General features: G+C 53.0%; 6 protein-coding genes across 6 annotated transcripts in view; 1 reads left to right on the top strand and 5 right to left on the bottom strand.

Annotated features, from left to right (window-relative positions):
* Nucleotides 1-21498, top strand: part of npas3 (neuronal PAS domain protein 3) — a 396686-nt gene that overhangs the window by 209868 nt on the left and 165320 nt on the right. The window lies entirely within an intron of this gene.
* Nucleotides 5511-7749, bottom strand: LOC146551505 (uncharacterized). Its single transcript, XM_085256962.1, has one exon. The coding sequence runs from the start codon at nucleotides 7633-7635 to the stop codon at nucleotides 5977-5979; it is 1659 nt and encodes a 552-aa protein (XP_085113088.1). The 5' UTR covers nucleotides 7636-7749; the 3' UTR covers nucleotides 5511-5976.
* LOC146551504 (uncharacterized) lies at nucleotides 8443-10681 on the bottom strand. Its single transcript, XM_085256960.1, has one exon. It carries the CDS (start codon nucleotides 10565-10567, stop codon nucleotides 8909-8911), a length of 1659 nt encoding a protein of 552 aa, XP_085113086.1. The 5' UTR covers nucleotides 10568-10681; the 3' UTR covers nucleotides 8443-8908.
* On the bottom strand, nucleotides 12116-13871 carry LOC146551503 (uncharacterized). The gene is made up of 2 exons (XM_085258198.1): nucleotides 12543-13871; nucleotides 12116-12226 (listed from the first exon to the last, which is right to left on the bottom strand). Exons 1-2 carry the CDS (start codon nucleotides 13869-13871, stop codon nucleotides 12116-12118), a joined length of 1440 nt encoding a protein of 479 aa, XP_085114324.1.
* On the bottom strand, nucleotides 14346-16584 carry LOC146551502 (uncharacterized). Its single transcript, XM_085256959.1, has one exon. The coding sequence runs from the start codon at nucleotides 16468-16470 to the stop codon at nucleotides 14812-14814; it is 1659 nt and encodes a 552-aa protein (XP_085113085.1). The 5' UTR covers nucleotides 16471-16584; the 3' UTR covers nucleotides 14346-14811.
* LOC146551501 (uncharacterized) lies at nucleotides 17278-19516 on the bottom strand. Its single transcript, XM_085256961.1, has one exon. The coding sequence runs from the start codon at nucleotides 19400-19402 to the stop codon at nucleotides 17744-17746; it is 1659 nt and encodes a 552-aa protein (XP_085113087.1). The 5' UTR covers nucleotides 19403-19516; the 3' UTR covers nucleotides 17278-17743.

Genomic DNA, 21498 nt, shown 5'->3' with positions numbered 1-21498 from the left:
GTTGGCATCTGCGACCCTCAGCCTGCTCCCCCAGCATGCAACAGCATAGAGGATCGCACTGGCCACCACAGACTCATAGAAAATCCTCAGCATTTTCTGGCAGATGTTGAAGGACCTCAGTCGCCTCAAAAAATAGAGACGACTCTGGCCCTTCCTGTAAAGTGCTGTGGTGTTTTTAGCCCAGTCCAGTTTATTGTCAATGTGTACTCCAAGGTATTTATAGTCCTCCACAATGTCAACACTGACCCCCTGGATTGAAACAGGGGTCAAGTGTTTCCTGGTCTTCCTGAAGTCCACGATCAGTTCCTTGGTCTTTGCCACGTTGAGCTGCAGATGATTCTGCTCACACCACGTGACAAAGGAGTCGACCACAGCCCGGTACTCTGTCTCATCATCCCTGCTGATGCATCCAACCACCGCAGAGTCATCAGAAAACTTCTGAAGATGGCAGGTCTCTGTGCAGTGGCTGAAGTCTGTGGTGTAGAGGGTGAAGAGGAAGGGGGAGAGGACAGTCCCCTGTGGTGCCCCTGTGTTGCTAATCACCTTGTCAGACACACACTGTGGGAGACGTACATATTGTGGTCTTCCTGTCAGGTAATCAACAATCCAGGACACCAGAGAAGCATCCACCTGCATCGCTGCTAACTTATCACCCAGGAGGGTCGGCCTGATGGTGTTGAAAGCACTGGAAAAGTAAAAAAACATGACCCTCACAGTGCTCGCCGGCTGGTCCAGATGGGTGTAGACACGATTGAGCAGGTAGATGATGGCGTCCTCTGTTCCGAGACGAGGCTGATAAGCGAACTGAAGGGGATCCAGATGTGGTCTTACTATGGGTCGCAGCTGGTCCAGGATGAGCCTTTCCAGGGTCTTCATGATGTGGGAGGTCAGTGCCACGGGCCTGTAATCCTGGGGGCCACTGGGACGAGGCGTCTTTGGTACAGGGACGAGGCATGATGTCTTCCACATCACCGGGACCCTCTGCAGACTCAGACTCAGCATAAACAGTTTATGAAAGACTCCACACAGCTGGGGGGCACAGGCCTTGAGGACAAGGGGACTCACTCCGTCTGGTCCAGGAGACTTGCCTGAGTGAAGTCTCCTCATTTGCATCTCAACCTGGTATTGAGTGAAGGTGATGGGTGGGGGAGGGGTGTCAGGAATCTCACAGGAGGCAACATGTGAAGAGAGAGGCTGGCACAGTGGTGTGGCTCTGGATTCCAGGCTGACTGCAGGTGAGGTTGTGGGGGTGGGAGCAGACACTGTGGTGTCGAATCTATTGAAAAACAGATTCAACTCATTGGCTCTATTCTCACCTCCCTCAGCTCCCCTGCTGTTGGTTGGCCTGAATCCAGTGATGGTCTTCATGCCCCTCCACACCTCTCTCATGCTGTTCTGCTGGAGTTTCCACTCCAGCTTCCTCCTGTAATTGTCCTTAGCCTCTCTGATCTTGTCCTTTAGTAACACCTGGACCTTCCTCACCTCCTCTTTGTTGCCCCCTCTGAAAGCCCTCTTCTTGTTGTTGAGGAGGGCTTTGATGTCCTTAGTCACCCACGGCTTGTTATTTGGGTAACAATGAACAGTCTGAGCTGGAACAATGGAGTCGGTGCAGAAAGTTATGTAGTCTGTGATACACTCAGTAAGCCCATTGATGTCCTCGGCGTGAGGCTCACAGAGTGTTTCCCAGTCGGTCACCTCGAAACAGCCCTGTAGTTCCGCTATTGCCTCCTCTGACCACCTCCTAACAGTCCTGGTGGTCACAGGTTCCCTCCTCACAATTGGCACATAGCGGGGGGTGAGGTGAATCAGGTTATGATCTGACCTACCAAGTGGGGGGAGGGAGGAGGAGCTGTATGCATCCTTGACGTTAGCATACAGTAAGTCTAAAGTTTTCTCTCCCCTGGTGGGACAGTCCACATATTGTTTGAATGTTGGTAGTGTATTGTCCAGTGATACATGGTTGAAGTCACCCGAGATCACAATAAGGGCACTCGGGTGCTGAGTCTGTAGCCGAGCTATGGCAGAGTGGATAGTGTCACATGCAGCTGTGGGGTTAGCAGAGGGGGGAACATAAACAGCCACCAAGATGACGTGAGAGAATTCCCTGGGTAAATAATACGGCCTGAGTCCAACAGCACACAGTTCAGTGTCCGGGCAACAAATCCTTTCTTTGATTGTTATGTTGGCAGGGTTACACCACCGGTTGTTAACTAAAACAGCAAGCCCACCTCCTTTACGCTTACCGCTAGCGATGCTGTCCCTGTCCGCCCGAACAGTGTGGAAGCCTTCCACGGAAGCATTCTCATCGGGAATGACCTGGTGCAGCCATGATTCGGTGAAACACATCAGGCTACATTCTCGGTATTCCCTCTGACTCCGTACCAGTGCTGAGAGCTCGTCGATTTTACTTGCCAACGATCGCACATTTCCCATCACGATAGACGGCAGACACGGTTTAAACCTCCTCCTCGCTTCGAGCCTCCGCTGTCTCACCGTCACCTTTTTTCTTCTCTTCTGTCCTTGACCTCTGCATCCCCGATGTGTTTTCCTCCAAATTTCAGCTGGTACTTCTGCGGGCACTTCTGCGGGCCTGGCCAGCGAGCCGGCCGGCATCATTAATCTTGAATCCTGCAAAAGTGGCAAAAACTAAAACCATTAATTCTTGGAAACCAAAATGAAGCAAAAAGAAACCAAAATATGAGACGAAAACTAATCCGCATAATATCACATATGCTAAGCTGCCTGACAAACAAACAAACAAACACATTAGACAAGAGTAGTTGGAAAAAATGACAACCCCTGCCAAGTTTTCTTAGTTTTGTTAGGACACTCTTGATGCTCCAAAGTCTAAGTCATTGTTGGTGACTATCCTTACCTTGATCTTTTGGAGAAAGACTAGGAGAAAAATGTAGGTAGTTTTTGATGTGTCAGAATGATTCTTCTCTTTTTATTCCTGACTGACAGCACTTGGTAGAAAGGTTAATCTGTTTGCACAGGGTTAATGATCATGGTTAGGGGTTTGTCAGAGGATGACTTGACAAAGAGCTTCACAGAACTTTTAGGAAACACGCTCTAGCAATCCCACAAACAATACCAGCCACAGCACCCACTTACACAAAGCTCATTGGGCAGGTGGCAAGGACCAGTTGATCCTGGGGCTTCAATGGTGATCAGACACTCAGGGGTGTGACAGACCTGAAACAGAGCGAGTGAGGGCTCTCTTAAAAAGTACTTCAGGAGTCAGTTTTTGTAACACTGGGGCTAAATGTAACTAATCTGATCCTGCAAAGTAACATGCTTTACATATAAATGTAGTGGAATTTATTTAGTGACATATAATTTAAATCACCAAAAAGTGTTTGATGACAGCGTTACTGTCCAGATTGTCACACACGAATTTGGAATTGCGATGGTTTCCATGTTTTGCAGCTGGTTTGCAAATAGCAGTTCCAGATCTGACAATCATTAGATCGCATACTCAACTCTCTTCTGGTGGTCAGTCGACATGACTATCAAAGCTTCCAATGCAAACACTCTGCATGAGCGACTCGCTGGCAGCCAGAGGGTGCTGTTCCCAATGTGAAAGCACTCAGGACGTCATGCAATAGTGTCACATACAGCCGCACCTATTGTAAGTCCTTGTACCATTTGTTCTTCATCTGTCCCGTGTTAATCCTTCAGACAGCTGCGGCGCAGACCGAGTATGTCGCCGTGACAACCATCTCCCTTCTTCCGCCGCTGTGCACATCATGTTGTCATGTGTGAGTGTTAACACGAGCCTGGAACAAGTGGAGCCGCTCACGCTGTGTTGAGCATCGCTGCCGTCTCGAGCCTGTGTGCCAGTGTGCCCGTGTGAGTGTAAACACCATGTTCTGATCCTGCAGCTCAAGACACTAGACATCCCATAATACCTTGTTATAATCCCTAGAGAGTCACTATGACAACCATATGAGTCAGATCCCAAGGTAGATTGAAGTAGATGTGAGATTGCAAGTGACACAAACAACGTGGACCTCCCCTCACCTGGAAGTGGGGTGTGTGTGCGTGTCTGCATGTGTGTGTGTGTGCACGTGTGTGTGTGTGTGAGCCTGTGAGAGTGATAGTGAGAGAGAGAAAGCATGAAACTGAAATACAATGTGTTGGAGGTATGTGGGTCAAAAACTACAGCAAGGTTGTTTTACATTCCTTTTTAACTCTGTTGCTGTTTCTGCTTTTACTCTTCGACTCTGGAGTAATAGTTATATTCTTATGTAACTTACAACTTATCACAGACATTAAATTAGTCAATAGTGTACAATATGTTCATAAGCTATGTGTTTCTTTAATTTCTGTCGTATAGAGTAAAAGTAGTGAGTAAAGTAAAAGTTCATTTTTATAGCACATTTCAGAGACAGATGTCACAAAGTGCTTCAGAAGAGAGGTAACAAAAATATACATATACATTGTTATAGTGATGGATGCTACTGTCGTTAAAATGTTAAATCGTCAGTTCAGTGTTTGTATAAGTAATCCCTATGAGTCAAAAGTGCTTCACTTGTTTTGTCATGTTACAGCCTTAGTCCAAAAATCTTCAGCTCAAAATTCTATGCACAAACAAAGTGAACGTTTGCTTGAAATTCTTGCAAATTTATTGTACATAAAAATAAATAAATTACATATACATATGTATTCATTTGTTGAAGCAGCAATTATAGCCTCAAATCTTTTTCAGTATGGTGCTAAAAGCTTGGAACAACTATTTTCTCCCATTCTTCTTTGCAGAACCTCTCAAGCTCTAAATCTTTGTATGGGAAGCATTGGTGCACAGACATTATCATTCAGTAAGAAGGACTAGATGTTACAGTCCCTGATAATGCATTGCTTTAGATGGAGAGATTCTTGAGGGATGGCTGTTATGAGGAAAGGCAGCCCAGAAACTTTGTCAGCAGCACACATCGTTGTGTGCCTCAACTTTCGGTCTTTTACCCAGGCTAATCTGCCATTTTCCTCCCTTGGTTAGGTTTAGGGATTAGAGATCTGATCTAGCTTATCATTTTAAAATTTGGGACACATCGTGAGTGTTAGGTGCGGCTGTGTGCAGACAGGAAAAGGACCCAAGGTGCAGACTCCAGAGACAGATGTAAACTCAAAAACCGTTTTAATGTTAAACTCAAATATAACATAACTGGAAACGATCAAAAAATAAACTAATACCGGAGGACAGACAGAACACACAGCTTGGTAAACGGTAGATCGCGACACAGACACAGAGAAACACTGGGCTTAAATACACAGAGGGAGCAATCAGGGAATGAGTAACAGGAGGGAAACACAGCTGGGGCAAATGAGAACTGACGAGACCAAAGAAGCGTAAACTGAACACACTGAGAAAAGACGGAGACCTTCAAAGTAAAACAGGAAACACATAACACAGACTGAACAAAGACACAGACTCACATGCAGGCACTACAAAGGGAACAGAGACGTGGGAACAGGGCAGACACAAACACTGACTGAACACGGGGATATAGGAACTTAAGATACACATAGACGCGAACTAGACAAGGGGATGCAGGTGATAGGGGAGACAGAGCAACTAAAGAAGACAGAGACCTAAGCCATAAGACAGAACTCAAAGAAACCAAAAACTAGACAGTATAAATAATATCATAAACTCAAAAACCCTGGGTCGACGACCCAGGCATCCTAACAGTACCCCCCCTTAAGGGCTGGCTTCCAGACAGCCCAAACCAAAACATCAAAATCAAAAAAACAAAAACAACCCAACCAGGGTGGGCGGCGGGGGAAACAGGATGGAGGGCTCGAAACAAAACAAGGAGCCAAAACAAAAAAAGAAAGAACAAACAACGGAGCCTGGAAAGCAACAGAAGAAAACACAGGAACAAAGTCCAAAACAACAGCAACAAGGCCCAGGCATAGTCCAAAAGCAAACAAACAAAAGAGCTCACGAAAAGCGCAGAGGCCCAGGCAATAGTCTCAAAAAAGTTCAGGGGGCCGGCCCGGAGGCTGACAGCACGATAGTCCAAACCCGGGCAGTTCAGGGGGGCGGCCCGGAGGCTGATGGTCCAAGAGCCCAGAAAACAGTTCAGGAGGCCGGCCAGGCGGGAGGCACCGACGGCGACGGAGCAGATCAGGAGGCCGGCCGGGCGGGAGGCACCGACGGCGACGGAGCAGATCAGGAGGCCGGCCGGGCGGGAGGCACCGACGGCGACGTAGTTCAGGGGGCCGTCCATGACGGCAATGACGTCCAGTCATCGGCCGGACAGGACGTGCAGGACGAGCAGGCCAGACAAGACGTGCAGGCCGGACAAGATGTGCAGGACGTGCAGGCCGTGCAGGACGTGCAGGCCGGACAGGACGAGCTACAGAAGCTGAGGTCGGATCAGGGAGAGCTGCAGACTCGGGGGCCGGACCAGGCGGAGCTGCAGACTCGGGGGCCGGACCAGGCGGAGCTGCAGATGCAGGACCAGGCGGAGCTGCAGACTCGGAGGCCGGACCAGACGGAACTGCAGACTCGGAGGCCGGACCAGGCGGTGGAGCCGGTGGTGGCTGAACGGCCTCGCCAGAACCATCAGCAGACACTAGGACGTGCTGGCTGGGTCCTCCCGGACCCCCAGCTGACGAGGCACGAGGCTGAACGGGCCCCTCGGACCCTCCAGCGGAGACAGGTGGCTGAACGGGCCCCTCGGACCCTCCAGCGGAGACGGGTGGCTGAAGCGGTTCCTCGGACCCTCCAGCGGAGACAGGAGGCTGAACGGGCCCCTCGGACCCTCCAGCGGAGACAGGAGGCTGAACGGGCCCCTCGGACCCTCCAGCGGAGACAGGTGGCTGAACGGGCCCCTCGGACCCTCCAGCAGAGACAGGTGACTGAGCAGGTGACTGAGCCGATAGGTGAGCTAATGTCTGAGCTATGGAGAGAAGTCTAATATGTATCGACTGTTGTAAAGATGGTAGTAATGGTGGGTGAGGTGGTGGATGAGCACTAAGCTGAGCTATGTCTTCAGAGCCTACGGAAAACTGCTGGACGGGCTCACCCGAGCCTCCAGCGAGGACAGAAACCGGTGCAGTGGCCTGCTGGGCAGTAGCCGCTCCCACCCGCGGAATAGGCACGGGCGCAGAGACTAGCGGAGCCTCAGCTGGCCTGGAAACTGGAGCAGGGACAAACTGGGCCCTAGCCCCCCTCACCTGAGGAACTGATACAGGTGCAGGAGATGGCTGGACCGCAGTTGCCCTGGGCAAAGGAGCACCGGAAGGCAAAGGAGCAGGCTCACTGAAAACTGGCTCATCAAAAACAGGTGACGACCCTTCCCCACCACGTTTAACAGTCTGTACAGTCTTAGATTTAGCAGTGTTCACAGTCTCAGAAAAAACAGACTCGGCAAACTGAGGTTTTAATTTGTTCCCACCCCAACGAGCAGACCTCAAACTAAAAATCTCAGACGAATGCTTATTGCGATGAACTAGCGTGGGAAGATTCAAACCAAAACTGGCCTCCCAATCCAAATCCTCGTCGAGAAAAGAAATCCCAAAAGTGTCTGAGGTGAGTTCATAGTCTTTACTGTTCAACGGCTCAGGTGGAGTTTGGAAAGTGTAGTCCTTTTGACTCACCACCTGAGGTTGCTCAGACGTGTCCATATGACGGCGACGTGAGCGCCGTTTCCTTCGGGCAGAGGTAGCTGGCGGCGTGAGTAACTGAGCCTCCGGTGCACAGAATGGTGACGCTGAGGCCGGAGCGTGAGTGCCTGAAGCCACGCGGAGGACTCCCAACTGAAACGGCCGCATCTTGCGTGCTAGCGGAGCAACAGGTGGAGACTTCTGGCAGCTCCGGGGACCGCCGAGAGCCAGCCGAGTGCCATGGAAAATGCGCCCGACGTCAGGGGTGAGCCATGGCTTCCAGCGGAGTTCCTCCTCCAGCTGGGCAAAGGCTGCTCGGCGTCGCTCCTGGAGTTCAAAGTCTGCTGGGTCCATAGTATGGTCGCGATCTTCTGTTAGGTGCGGCTGTGTGCAGACAGGAAAAGGACCCAAGGTGCAGACTCCAGAGACAGATGTAAACTCAAAAACCGTTTTAATGTTAAACTCAAATATAACATAACTGGAAACGATCAAAAAATAAACTAATACCGGAGGACGGACAGACAGAACACACAGCTTGGTAAACGGTAGATCACGACACAGACACAGAGAAACACTGGGCTTAAATACACAGAGGGAGCAATCAGGGAATGAGTAACAGGAGGGAAACACAGCTGGGGCAAATCAGAACTGACGAGACCAAAGAAGCGTAAACTGAACACACTGAGAAAAGACGGAGACCTTCAAAGTAAAACAGGAAACACATAACACAGACTGAACAAAGACACAGACTCACATGCAGGCACTACAAAGGGAACAGAGACGTGGGAACAGGGCAGACACAAACACTGACTGAACACGGGGATATAGGAACTTAAGATACACATAGACGCGAACTAGACAAGGGGATGCAGGTGATAGGGGAGACAGAGCAACTAAAGAAGACAGAGACCTAAGCCATAAGACAGAACTCAAAGAAACCAAAAACTAGACAGTATAAATAATATCATAAACTCAAAAACCCTGGGTCGACGACCCAGGCATCCTAACAGTACCCCCCCTTAAGGGCTGGCTTCCAGACAGCCCAAACCAAAACATCAAAATCAAAAAAACAAAAACAACCCAACCAGGGTGGGCGGCGGGGGAAACAGGATGGAGGGCTCGAAACAAAACAAGGAGCCAAAACAAAAAAAGAAAGAACAAACAACGGAGCCTGGAAAGCAACAGAAGAAAACACAGGAACAAAGTCCAAAACAACAGCAACAAGGCCCAGGCATAGTCCAAAAGCAAACAAACAAAAGAGCTCACGAAAAGCGCAGAGGCCCAGGCAATAGTCTCAAAAAAGTTCAGGGGGCCGGCCCGGAGGCTGACAGCACGATAGTCCAAACCCGGGCAGTTCAGGGGGGCGGCCCGGAGGCTGATGGTCCAAGAGCCCAGAAAACAGTTCAGGAGGCCGGCCAGGCGGGAGGCACCGACGGCGACGGAGCAGATCAGGAGGCCGGCCGGGCGGGAGGCACCGACGGCGACGGAGCAGATCAGGAGGCCGGCCGGGCGGGAGGCACCGACGGCGACGTAGTTCAGGGGGCCGTCCATGACGGCAATGACGTCCAGTCATCGGCCGGACAGGACGTGCAGGACGAGCAGGCCAGACAAGACGTGCAGGCCGGACAAGATGTGCAGGACGTGCAGGCCGTGCAGGACGTGCAGGCCGGACAGGACGAGCTACAGAAGCTGAGGTCGGATCAGGGAGAGCTGCAGACTCGGGGGCCGGACCAGGCGGAGCTGCAGACTCGGGGGCCGGACCAGGCGGAGCTGCAGATGCAGGACCAGGCGGAGCTGCAGACTCGGAGGCCGGACCAGACGGAACTGCAGACTCGGAGGCCGGACCAGGCGGTGGAGCCGGTGGTGGCTGAACGGCCTCGCCAGAACCATCAGCAGACACTAGGACGTGCTGGCTGGGTCCTCCCGGACCCCCAGCTGACGAGGCACGAGGCTGAACGGGCCCCTCGGACCCTCCAGCGGAGACAGGTGGCTGAACGGGCCCCTCGGACCCTCCAGCGGAGACGGGTGGCTGAAGCGGTTCCTCGGACCCTCCAGCGGAGACAGGAGGCTGAACGGGCCCCTCGGACCCTCCAGCGGAGACAGGAGGCTGAACGGGCCCCTCGGACCCTCCAGCGGAGACAGGTGGCTGAACGGGCCCCTCGGACCCTCCAGCAGAGACAGGTGACTGAGCAGGTGACTGAGCCGATAGGTGAGCTAATGTCTGAGCTATGGAGAGAAGTCTAATATGTATCGACTGTTGTAAAGATGGTAGTAATGGTGGGTGAGGTGGTGGATGAGCACTAAGCTGAGCTATGTCTTCAGAGCCTACGGAAAACTGCTGGACGGGCTCACCCGAGCCTCCAGCGAGGACAGAAACCGGTGCAGTGGCCTGCTGGGCAGTAGCCGCTCCCACCCGCGGAATAGGCACGGGCGCAGAGACTAGCGGAGCCTCAGCTGGCCTGGAAACTGGAGCAGGGACAAACTGGGCCCTAGCCCCCCTCACCTGAGGAACTGATACAGGTGCAGGAGATGGCTGGACCGCAGTTGCCCTGGGCAAAGGAGCACCGGAAGGCAAAGGAGCAGGCTCACTGAAAACTGGCTCATCAAAAACAGGTGACGACCCTTCCCCACCACGTTTAACAGTCTGTACAGTCTTAGATTTAGCAGTGTTCACAGTCTCAGAAAAAACAGACTCGGCAAACTGAGGTTTTAATTTGTTCCCACCCCAACGAGCAGACCTCAAACTAAAAATCTCAGACGAATGCTTATTGCGATGAACTAGCGTGGGAAGATTCAAACCAAAACTGGCCTCCCAATCCAAATCCTCGTCGAGAAAAGAAATCCCAAAAGTGTCTGAGGTGAGTTCATAGTCTTTACTGTTCAACGGCTCAGGTGGAGTTTGGAAAGTGTAGTCCTTTTGACTCACCACCTGAGGTTGCTCAGACGTGTCCATATGACGGCGACGTGAGCGCCGTTTCCTTCGGGCAGAGGTAGCTGGCGGCGTGAGTAACTGAGCCTCCGGTGCACAGAATGGTGACGCTGAGGCCGGAGCGTGAGTGCCTGAAGCCACGCGGAGGACTCCCAACTGAAACGGCCGCATCTTGCGTGCTAGCGGAGCAACAGGTGGAGACTTCTGGCAGCTCCGGGGACCGCCGAGAGCCAGCCGAGTGCCATGGAAAATGCGCCCGACGTCAGGGGTGAGCCATGGCTTCCAGCGGAGTTCCTCCTCCAGCTGGGCAAAGGCTGCTCGGCGTCGCTCCTGGAGTTCAAAGTCTGCTGGGTCCATAGTATGGTCGCGATCTTCTGTTAGGTGCGGCTGTGTGCAGACAGGAAAAGGACCCAAGGTGCAGACTCCAGAGACAGATGTAAACTCAAAAACCGTTTTAATGTTAAACTCAAATATAACATAACTGGAAACGATCAAAAAATAAACTAATACCGGAGGACGGACAGACAGAACACACAGCTTGGTAAACGGTAGATCACGACACAGACACAGAGAAACACTGGGCTTAAATACACAGAGGGAGCAATCAGGGAATGAGTAACAGGAGGGAAACACAGCTGGGGCAAATCAGAACTGACGAGACCAAAGAAGCGTAAACTGAACACACTGAGAAAAGACGGAGACCTTCAAAGTAAAACAGGAAACACATAACACAGACTGAACAAAGACACAGACTCACATGCAGGCACTACAAAGGGAACAGAGACGTGGGAACAGGGCAGACACAAACACTGACTGAACACGGGGATATAGGAACTTAAGATACACATAGACGCGAACTAGACAAGGGGATGCAGGTGATAGGGGAGACAGAGCAACTAAAGAAGACAGAGACCTAAGCCATAAGACAGAACTCAAAGAAACCAAAAACTAGACAGTATAAATAATATCATAAACTCAAAAACCCTGGGTCGACGACCCAGGCATCCTAACAGTACCCCCCCTTAAGGGCTGGCTTCCAGACAGCCCAAACCAAAACATCAAAATCAAAAAAACAAAAACAACCCAACCAGGGTGGGCGGCGGGGGAAACAGGATGGAGGGCTCGAAACAAAACAAGGAGCCAAAACAAAAAAAGAAAGAACAAACAACGGAGCCTGGAAAGCAACAGAAGAAAACACAGGAACAAAGTCCAAAACAACAGCAACAAGGCCCAGGCATAGTCCAAAAGCAAACAAACAAAAGAGCTCACGAAAAGCGCAGAGGCCCAGGCAATAGTCTCAAAAAAGTTCAGGGGGCCGGCCCGGAGGCTGACAGCACGATAGTCCAAACCCGGGCAGTTCAGGGGGGCGGCCCGGAGGCTGATGGTCCAAGAGCCCAGAAAACAGTTCAGGAGGCCGGCCAGGCGGGAGGCACCGACGGCGACGGAGCAGATCAGGAGGCCGGCCGGGCGGGAGGCACCGACGGCGACGGAGCAGATCAGGAGGCCGGCCGGGCGGGAGGCACCGACGGCGACGTAGTTCAGGGGGCCGTCCATGACGGCAATGACGTCCAGTCATCGGCCGGACAGGACGTGCAGGACGAGCAGGCCAGACAAGACGTGCAGGCCGGACAAGATGTGCAGGACGTGCAGGCCGTGCAGGACGTGCAGGCCGGACAGGACGAGCTACAGAAGCTGAGGTCGGATCAGGGAGAGCTGCAGACTCGGGGGCCGGACCAGGCGGAGCTGCAGACTCGGGGGCCGGACCAGGCGGAGCTGCAGATGCAGGACCAGGCGGAGCTGCAGACTCGGAGGCCGGACCAGACGGAACTGCAGACTCGGAGGCCGGACCAGGCGGTGGAGCCGGTGGTGGCTGAACGGCCTCGCCAGAACCATCAGCAGACACTAGGACGTGCTGGCTGGGTCCTCCCGGACCCCCAGCTGACGAGGCACGAGGCTGAACGGGCCCCTCGGACCCTCCAGCGGAGACAGGTGGCTGAACGGGCCCCTCGGACCCTCCAGCGGAGACGGGTGGCTGAAGCGGTTCCTCGGACCCTCCAGCGGAGACAGGAGGCTGAACGGGCCCCTCGGACCCTCCAGCGGAGACAGGAGGCTGAACGGGCCCCTCGGACCCTCCAGCGGAGACAGGAGGCTGAACGGGCCCCTCGGACCCTCCAGCGGAGACAGGTGGCTGAACGGGCCCCTCGGACCCTCCAGCAGAGACAGGTGACTGAGCAGGTGACTGAGCCGATAGGTGAGCTAATGTCTGAGCTATGGAGAGAAGTCTAATATGTATCGACTGTTGTAAAGATGGTAGTAATGGTGGGTGAGGTGGTGGATGAGCACTAAGCTGAGCTATGTCTTCAGAGCCTACGGAAAACTGCTGGACGGGCTCACCCGAGCCTCCAGCGAGGACAGAAACCGGTGCAGTGGCCTGCTGGGCAGTAGCCGCTCCCACCCGCGGAATAGGCACGGGCGCAGAGACTAGCGGAGCCTCAGCTGGCCTGGAAACTGGAGCAGGGACAAACTGGGCCCTAGCCCCCCTCACCTGAGGAACTGATACAGGTGCAGGAGATGGCTGGACCGCAGTTGCCCTGGGCAAAGGAGCACCGGAAGGCAAAGGAGCAGGCTCACTGAAAACTGGCTCATCAAAAACAGGTGACGACCCTTCCCCACCACGTTTAACAGTCTGTACAGTCTTAGATTTAGCAGTGTTCACAGTCTCAGAAAAAACAGACTCGGCAAACTGAGGTTTTAATTTGTTCCCACCCCAACGAGCAGACCTCAAACTAAAAATCTCAGACGAATGCTTATTGCGATGAACTAGCGTGGGAAGATTCAAACCAAAACTGGCCTCCCAATCCAAATCCTCGTCGAGAAAAGAAATCCCAAAAGTGTCTGAGGTGAGTTCATAGTCTTTACTGTTCAACGGCTCAGGTGGAGTTTGGAAAGTGTAGTCCTTTTGACTCACCACCTGAGGTTGCTCAGACGTGTCCATATGACGGCGACGTGAGCGCCGTTTCCTTCGGGCAGAGGTAGCTGGCGGCGTGAGTAACTGAGCCTCCGGTGCACAGAATGGTGACGCTGAGGCCGGAGCGTGAGTGCCTGAAGCCACGCGGAGGACTCCCAACTGAAACGGCCGCATCTTGCGTGCTAGCGGAGCAACAGGTGGAGACTTCTGGCAGCTCCGGGGACCGCCGAGAGCCAGCCGAGTGCCATGGAAAATGCGCCCGACGTCAGGGGTGAGCCATGGCTTCCAGCGGAGTTCCTCCTCCAGCTGGGCAAAGGCTGCTCGGCGTCGCTCCTGGAGTTCAAAGTCTGCTGGGTCCATAGTATGGTCGCGATCTTCTGTTAGGTGCGGCTGTGTGCAGACAGGAAAAGGACCCAAGGTGCAGACTCCAGAGACAGATGTAAACTCAAAAACCGTTTTAATGTTAAACTCAAATATAACATAACTGGAAACGATCAAAAAATAAACTAATACCGGAGGACGGACAGACAGAACACACAGCTTGGTAAACGGTAGATCACGACACAGACACAGAGAAACACTGGGCTTAAATACACAGAGGGAGCAATCAGGGAATGAGTAACAGGAGGGAAACACAGCTGGGGCAAATCAGAACTGACGAGACCAAAGAAGCGTAAACTGAACACACTGAGAAAAGACGGAGACCTTCAAAGTAAAACAGGAAACACATAACACAGACTGAACAAAGACACAGACTCACATGCAGGCACTACAAAGGGAACAGAGACGTGGGAACAGGGCAGACACAAACACTGACTGAACACGGGGATATAGGAACTTAAGATACACATAGACGCGAACTAGACAAGGGGATGCAGGTGATAGGGGAGACAGAGCAACTAAAGAAGACAGAGACCTAAGCCATAAGACAGAACTCAAAGAAACCAAAAACTAGACAGTATAAATAATATCATAAACTCAAAAACCCTGGGTCGACGACCCAGGCATCCTAACAGTACCCCCCCTTAAGGGCTGGCTTCCAGACAGCCCAAACCAAAACATCAAAATCAAAAAAACAAAAACAACCCAACCAGGGTGGGCGGCGGGGGAAACAGGATGGAGGGCTCGAAACAAAACAAGGAGCCAAAACAAAAAAAGAAAGAACAAACAACGGAGCCTGGAAAGCAACAGAAGAAAACACAGGAACAAAGTCCAAAACAACAGCAACAAGGCCCAGGCATAGTCCAAAAGCAAACAAACAAAAGAGCTCACGAAAAGCGCAGAGGCCCAGGCAATAGTCTCAAAAAAGTTCAGGGGGCCGGCCCGGAGGCTGACAGCACGATAGTCCAAACCCGGGCAGTTCAGGGGGGCGGCCCGGAGGCTGATGGTCCAAGAGCCCAGAAAACAGTTCAGGAGGCCGGCCAGGCGGGAGGCACCGACGGCGACGGAGCAGATCAGGAGGCCGGCCGGGCGGGAGGCACCGACGGCGACGGAGCAGATCAGGAGGCCGGCCGGGCGGGAGGCACCGACGGCGACGTAGTTCAGGGGGCCGTCCATGACGGCAATGACGTCCAGTCATCGGCCGGACAGGACGTGCAGGACGAGCAGGCCAGACAAGACGTGCAGGCCGGACAAGATGTGCAGGACGTGCAGGCCGTGCAGGACGTGCAGGCCGGACAGGACGAGCTACAGAAGCTGAGGTCGGATCAGGGAGAGCTGCAGACTCGGGGGCCGGACCAGGCGGAGCTGCAGACTCGGGGGCCGGACCAGGCGGAGCTGCAGATGCAGGACCAGGCGGAGCTGCAGACTCGGAGGCCGGACCAGACGGAACTGCAGACTCGGAGGCCGGACCAGGCGGTGGAGCCGGTGGTGGCTGAACGGCCTCGCCAGAACCATCAGCAGACACTAGGACGTGCTGGCTGGGTCCTCCCGGACCCCCAGCTGACGAGGCACGAGGCTGAACGGGCCCCTCGGACCCTCCAGCGGAGACAGGTGGCTGAACGGGCCCCTCGGACCCTCCAGCGGAGACGGGTGGCTGAAGCGGTTCCTCGGACCCTCCAGCGGAGACAGGAGGCTGAACGGGCCCCTCGGACCCTCCAGCGGAGACAGGAGGCTGAACGGGCCCCTCGGACCCTCCAGCGGAGACAGGTGGCTGAACGGGCCCCTCGGACCCTCCAGCAGAGACAGGTGACTGAGCAGGTGACTGAGCCGATAGGTGAGCTAATGTCTGAGCTATGGAGAGAAGTCTAATATGTATCGACTGTTGTAAAGATGGTAGTAATGGTGGGTGAGGTGGTGGATGAGCACTAAGCTGAGCTATGTCTTCAGAGCCTACGGAAAACTGCTGGACGGGCTCACCCGAGCCTCCAGCGAGGACAGAAACCGGTGCAGTGGCCTGCTGGGCAGTAGCCGCTCCCACCCGCGGAATAGGCACGGGCGCAGAGACTAGCGGAGCCTCAGCTGGCCTGGAAACTGGAGCAGGGACAAACTGGGCCCTAGCCCCCCTCACCTGAGGAACTGATACAGGTGCAGGAGATGGCTGGACCGCAGTTGCCCTGGGCAAAGGAGCACCGGAAGGCAAAGGAGCAGGCTCACTGAAAACTGGCTCATCAAAAACAGGTGACGACCCTTCCCCACCACGTTTAACAGTCTGTACAGTCTTAGATTTAGCAGTGTTCACAGTCTCAGAAAAAACAGACTCGGCAAACTGAGGTTTTAATTTGTTCCCACCCCAACGAGCAGACCTCAAACTAAAAATCTCAGACGAATGCTTATTGCGATGAACTAGCGTGGGAAGATTCAAACCAAAACTGGCCTCCCAATCCAAATCCTCGTCGAGAAAAGAAATCCCAAAAGTGTCTGAGGTGAGTTCATAGTCTTTACTGTTCAACGGCTCAGGTGGAGTTTGGAAAGTGTAGTCCTTTTGACTCACCACCTGAGGTTGCTCAGACGTGTCCATATGACGGCGACGTGAGCGCCGTTTCCTTCGGGCAGAGGTAGCTGGCGGCGTGAGTAACTGAGCCTCCGGTGCACAGAATGGTGACGCTGAGGCCGGAGCGTGAGTGCCTGAAGCCACGCGGAGGACTCCCAACTGAAACGGCCGCATCTTGCGTGCTAGCGGAGCAACAGGTGGAGACTTCTGGCAGCTCCGGGGACCGCCGAGAGCCAGCCGAGTGCCATGGAAAATGCGCCCGACGTCAGGGGTGAGCCATGGCTTCCAGCGGAGTTCCTCCTCCAGCTGGGCAAAGGCTGCTCGGCGTCGCTCCTGGAGTTCAAAGTCTGCTGGGTCCATAGTATGGTCGCGATCTTCTGTTAGGTGCGGCTGTGTGCAGACAGGAAAAGGACCCAAGGTGCAGACTCCAGAGACAGATGTAAACTCAAAAACCGTTTTAATGTTAAACTCAAATATAACATAACTGGAAACGATCAAAAAATAAACTAATACCGGAGGACGGACAGACAGAACACACAGCTTGGTAAACGGTAGATCACGACACAGACACAGAGAAACACTGGGCTTAAATACACAGAGGGAGCAATCAGGGAATGAGTAACAGGAGGGAAACACAGCTGGGGCAAATCAGAACTGACGAGACCAAAGAAGCGTAAACTGAACACACTGAGAAAAGACGGAGACCTTCAAAGTAAAACAGGAAACACATAACACAGACTGAACAAAGACACAGACTCACATGCAGGCACTACAAAGGGAACAGAGACGTGGGAACAGGGCAGACACAAACACTGACTGAACACGGGGATATAGGAACTTAAGATACACATAGACGCGAACTAGACAAGGGGATGCAGGTGATAGGGGAGACAGAGCAACTAAAGAAGACAGAGACCTAAGCCATAAGACAGAACTCAAAGAAACCAAAAACTAGACAGTATAAATAATATCATAAACTCAAAAACCCTGGGTCGACGACCCAGGCATCCTAACAGTACCCCCCCTTAAGGGCTGGCTTCCAGACAGCCCAAACCAAAACATCAAAATCAAAAAAACAAAAACAACCCAACCAGGGTGGGCGGCGGGGGAAACAGGATGGAGGGCTCGAAACAAAACAAGGAGCCAAAACAAAAAAAGAAAGAACAAACAACGGAGCCTGGAAAGCAACAGAAGAAAACACAGGAACAAAGTCCAAAACAACAGCAACAAGGCCCAGGCATAGTCCAAAAGCAAACAAACAAAAGAGCTCACGAAAAGCGCAGAGGCCCAGGCAATAGTCTCAAAAAAGTTCAGGGGGCCGGCCCGGAGGCTGACAGCACGATAGTCCAAACCCGGGCAGTTCAGGGGGGCGGCCCGGAGGCTGATGGTCCAAGAGCCCAGAAAACAGTTCAGGAGGCCGGCCAGGCGGGAGGCACCGACGGCGACGGAGCAGATCAGGAGGCCGGCCGGGCGGGAGGCACCGACGGCGACGGAGCAGATCAGGAGGCCGGCCGGGCGGGAGGCACCGACGGCGACGTAGTTCAGGGGGCCGTCCATGACGGCAATGACGTCCAGTCATCGGCCGGACAGGACGTGCAGGACGAGCAGGCCAGACAAGACGTGCAGGCCGGACAAGATGTGCAGGACGTGCAGGCCGTGCAGGACGTGCAGGCCGGACAGGACGAGCTACAGAAGCTGAGGTCGGATCAGGGAGAGCTGCAGACTCGGGGGCCGGACCAGGCGGAGCTGCAGACTCGGGGGCCGGACCAGGCGGAGCTGCAGATGCAGGACCAGGCGGAGCTGCAGACTCGGAGGCCGGACCAGACGGAACTGCAGACTCGGAGGCCGGACCAGGCGGTGGAGCCGGTGGTGGCTGAACGGCCTCGCCAGAACCATCAGCAGACACTAGGACGTGCTGGCTGGGTCCTCCCGGACCCCCAGCTGACGAGGCACGAGGCTGAACGGGCCCCTCGGACCCTCCAGCGGAGACAGGTGGCTGAACGGGCCCCTCGGACCCTCCAGCGGAGACGGGTGGCTGAAGCGGTTCCTCGGACCCTCCAGCGGAGACAGGAGGCTGAACGGGCCCCTCGGACCCTCCAGCGGAGACAGGAGGCTGAACGGGCCCCTCGGACCCTCCAGCGGAGACAGGTGGCTGAACGGGCCCCTCGGACCCTCCAGCAGAGACAGGTGACTGAGCAGGTGACTGAGCCGATAGGTGAGCTAATGTCTGAGCTATGGAGAGAAGTCTAATATGTATCGACTGTTGTAAAGATGGTAGTAATGGTGGGTGAGGTGGTGGATGAGCACTAAGCTGAGCTATGTCTTCAGAGCCTACGGAAAACTGCTGGACGGGCTCACCCGAGCCTCCAGCGAGGACAGAAACCGGTGCAGTGGCCTGCTGGGCAGTAGCCGCTCCCACCCGCGGAATAGGCACGGGCGCAGAGACTAGCGGAGCCTCAGCTGGCCTGGAAACTGGAGCAGGGACAAACTGGGCCCTAGCCCCCCTCACCTGAGGAACTGATACAGGTGCAGGAGATGGCTGGACCGCAGTTGCCCTGGGCAAAGGAGCACCGGAAGGCAAAGGAGCAGGCTCACTGAAAACTGGCTCATCAAAAACAGGTGACGACCCTTCCCCACCACGTTTAACAGTCTGTACAGTCTTAGATTTAGCAGTGTTCACAGTCTCAGAAAAAACAGACTCGGCAAACTGAGGTTTTAATTTGTTCCCACCCCAACGAGCAGACCTCAAACTAAAAATCTCAGACGAATGCTTATTGCGATGAACTAGCGTGGGAAGATTCAAACCAAAACTGGCCTCCCAATCCAAATCCTCGTCGAGAAAAGAAATCCCAAAAGTGTCTGAGGTGAGTTCATAGTCTTTACTGTTCAACGGCTCAGGTGGAGTTTGGAAAGTGTAGTCCTTTTGACTCACCACCTGAGGTTGCTCAGACGTGTCCATATGACGGCGACGTGAGCGCCGTTTCCTTCGGGCAGAGGTAGCTGGCGGCGTGAGTAACTGAGCCTCCGGTGCACAGAATGGTGACGCTGAGGCCGGAGCGTGAGTGCCTGAAGCCACGCGGAGGACTCCCAACTGAAACGGCCGCATCTTGCGTGCTAGCGGAGCAACAGGTGGAGACTTCTGGCAGCTCCGGGGACCGCCGAGAGCCAGCCGAGTGCCATGGAAAATGCGCCCGACGTCAGGGGTGAGCCATGGCTTCCAGCGGAGTTCCTCCTCCAGCTGGGCAAAGGCTGCTCGGCGTCGCTCCTGGAGTTCAAAGTCTGCTGGGTCCATAGTATGGTCGCGATCTTCTGTTAGGTGCGGCTGTGTGCAGACAGGAAAAGGACCCAAGGTGCAGACTCCAGAGACAGATGTAAACTCAAAAACCGTTTTAATGTTAAACTCAAATATAACATAACTGGAAACGATCAAAAAATAAACTAATACCGGAGGACGGACAGACAGAACACACAGCTTGGTAAACGGTAGATCACGACACAGACACAGAGAAACACTGGGCTTAAATACACAGAGGGAGCAATCAGGGAATGAGTAACAGGAGGGAAACACAGCTGGGGCAAATCAGAACTGACGAGACCAAAGAAGCGTAAACTGAACACACTGAGAAAAGACGGAGACCTTCAAAGTAAAACAGGAAACACATAACACAGACTGAACAAAGACACAGACTCACATGCAGGCACTACAAAGGGAACAGAGACGTGGGAACAGGGCAGACACAAACACTGACTGAACACGGGGATATAGGAACTTAAGATACACATAGACGCGAACTAGACAAGGGGATGCAGGTGATAGGGGAGACAGAGCAACTAAAGAAGACAGAGACCTAAGCCATAAGACAGAACTCAAAGAAACCAAAAACTAGACAGTATAAATAATATCATAAACTCAAAAACCCTGGGTCGACGACCCAGGCATCCTAACAGTGAGTAGTGGACCAGATCTCTCCAGACATCTCCAATCGGGTTCTAGTCTAGGTTCTGACTGGGCCACTCAGTGACATTCACAAAGTGGACCCAGAGTCACTCCTTTGTTATCTTGACTGTATGCTTAGAGTATTTGTTATGTTAAAGATGAGTGTAAGCGAACCACGGCAGACCAGACGACATGTACGCTTTTCAGCGTCTTTAAACACCTTATTACCACGATTGCTGTTCACACAGTCAGCTTACAACCCGACACACACACCACAATTTCACACAACAACACAACGACAGTCAGCACAGACTTTTAAGGCGTGATTGTGGATGCTGCTCAAGTGCGTCCGCCACCCCTGCAACGGCACCGCAGACCACACCCTGCCACAATGAGCCTTTGCACCAGCATCTCAGGTCCAGAGCACCCCAGGACAGTTTATATGTTAAGATGTCTCTACTAATTGCTGCATTCATCTTTCCATTGACCCCAACTAGCCTTTCCATTCCTGCTGCTGAGAAAGATCCCCACAGCATGGTGCTACCGCCATGCTTCATTGTAGGGATGGTATCAGATCAGGTGGTAGAAATATTTGAGAGACAATCAGTGGAATCGGGTCATGGCAAAGGCTTGCAAAAAAGGTCATATTTTTGTTTTTCAGATTTACTAAATTTGCAAGAATGTCAAACATTTTTTTTCTTTTGTATTATGGTGTATTGTATGTAGAATTTTGAAGTGAAAAAATAATTTAATCCATTTTGGAATAAAGCTGTAACATGAAAAAATATGGAACAAGTAAAGCACTGTGAATTCTTTCTAGACGCAGGTATCATAGAAACATGCGTACTGGCAATGACACACATTAAATCACAAAAGCTAAAGAAGAGATACATATTTGTGTTTCCACAGAAGTGACATGCTGAAGCATTTCTTTATTTTTATGTTCCCCTGATAAACAGAAAGTCAACTTCTCTCACAGTTTATATAAAGTAGATGTTACTTGTTTTGTTGCCATGGTGCAGTTCAGTGATTGGCCACGTTGTTGCTGAACTACCAGAACAAACAGACTGTCAAGAGGAAACAGTGCTTTATGTGCACACATGCTCCTGTGTGTGTGA

Source organism: Mchenga conophoros, linkage group LG19, assembly GCF_057382185.1.
Source record: "Mchenga conophoros isolate Kocher_MC1m ecotype Shallow Benthic linkage group LG19, M_conophoros_male_GT1.1, whole genome shotgun sequence".
Lineage (NCBI taxonomy): Eukaryota > Metazoa > Chordata > Actinopteri > Cichliformes > Cichlidae > Mchenga > Mchenga conophoros.
This window is presented reverse-complemented; position numbering and strand designations above follow the sequence as displayed.

Excerpts from the sequence above, each read along its gene's own strand:
- LOC146551505 (XM_085256962.1), bottom strand. The coding sequence starts at position 7,635 with ATGGACACGTCTGAGCAACCTCAGGTGGTGAGTCAAAAGGACTACACT.
- LOC146551501 (XM_085256961.1), bottom strand. The coding sequence starts at position 19,402 with ATGGACACGTCTGAGCAACCTCAGGTGGTGAGTCAAAAGGACTACACT.
- LOC146551503 (XM_085258198.1), bottom strand. The coding sequence starts at position 13,871 with ATGGACCCAGCAGACTTTGAACTCCAGGAGCGACGCCGAGCAGCCTTT. Across the intron at positions 12,227-12,542 it reads CTGGAGGGTCCGAGGGGCCC|CTCGTCCTGTCCGGCCTGCA; the intron begins GTTCAGCCACCT and ends CAGCTTCTGTAG.
- LOC146551502 (XM_085256959.1), bottom strand. The coding sequence starts at position 16,470 with ATGGACACGTCTGAGCAACCTCAGGTGGTGAGTCAAAAGGACTACACT.
- LOC146551504 (XM_085256960.1), bottom strand. The coding sequence starts at position 10,567 with ATGGACACGTCTGAGCAACCTCAGGTGGTGAGTCAAAAGGACTACACT.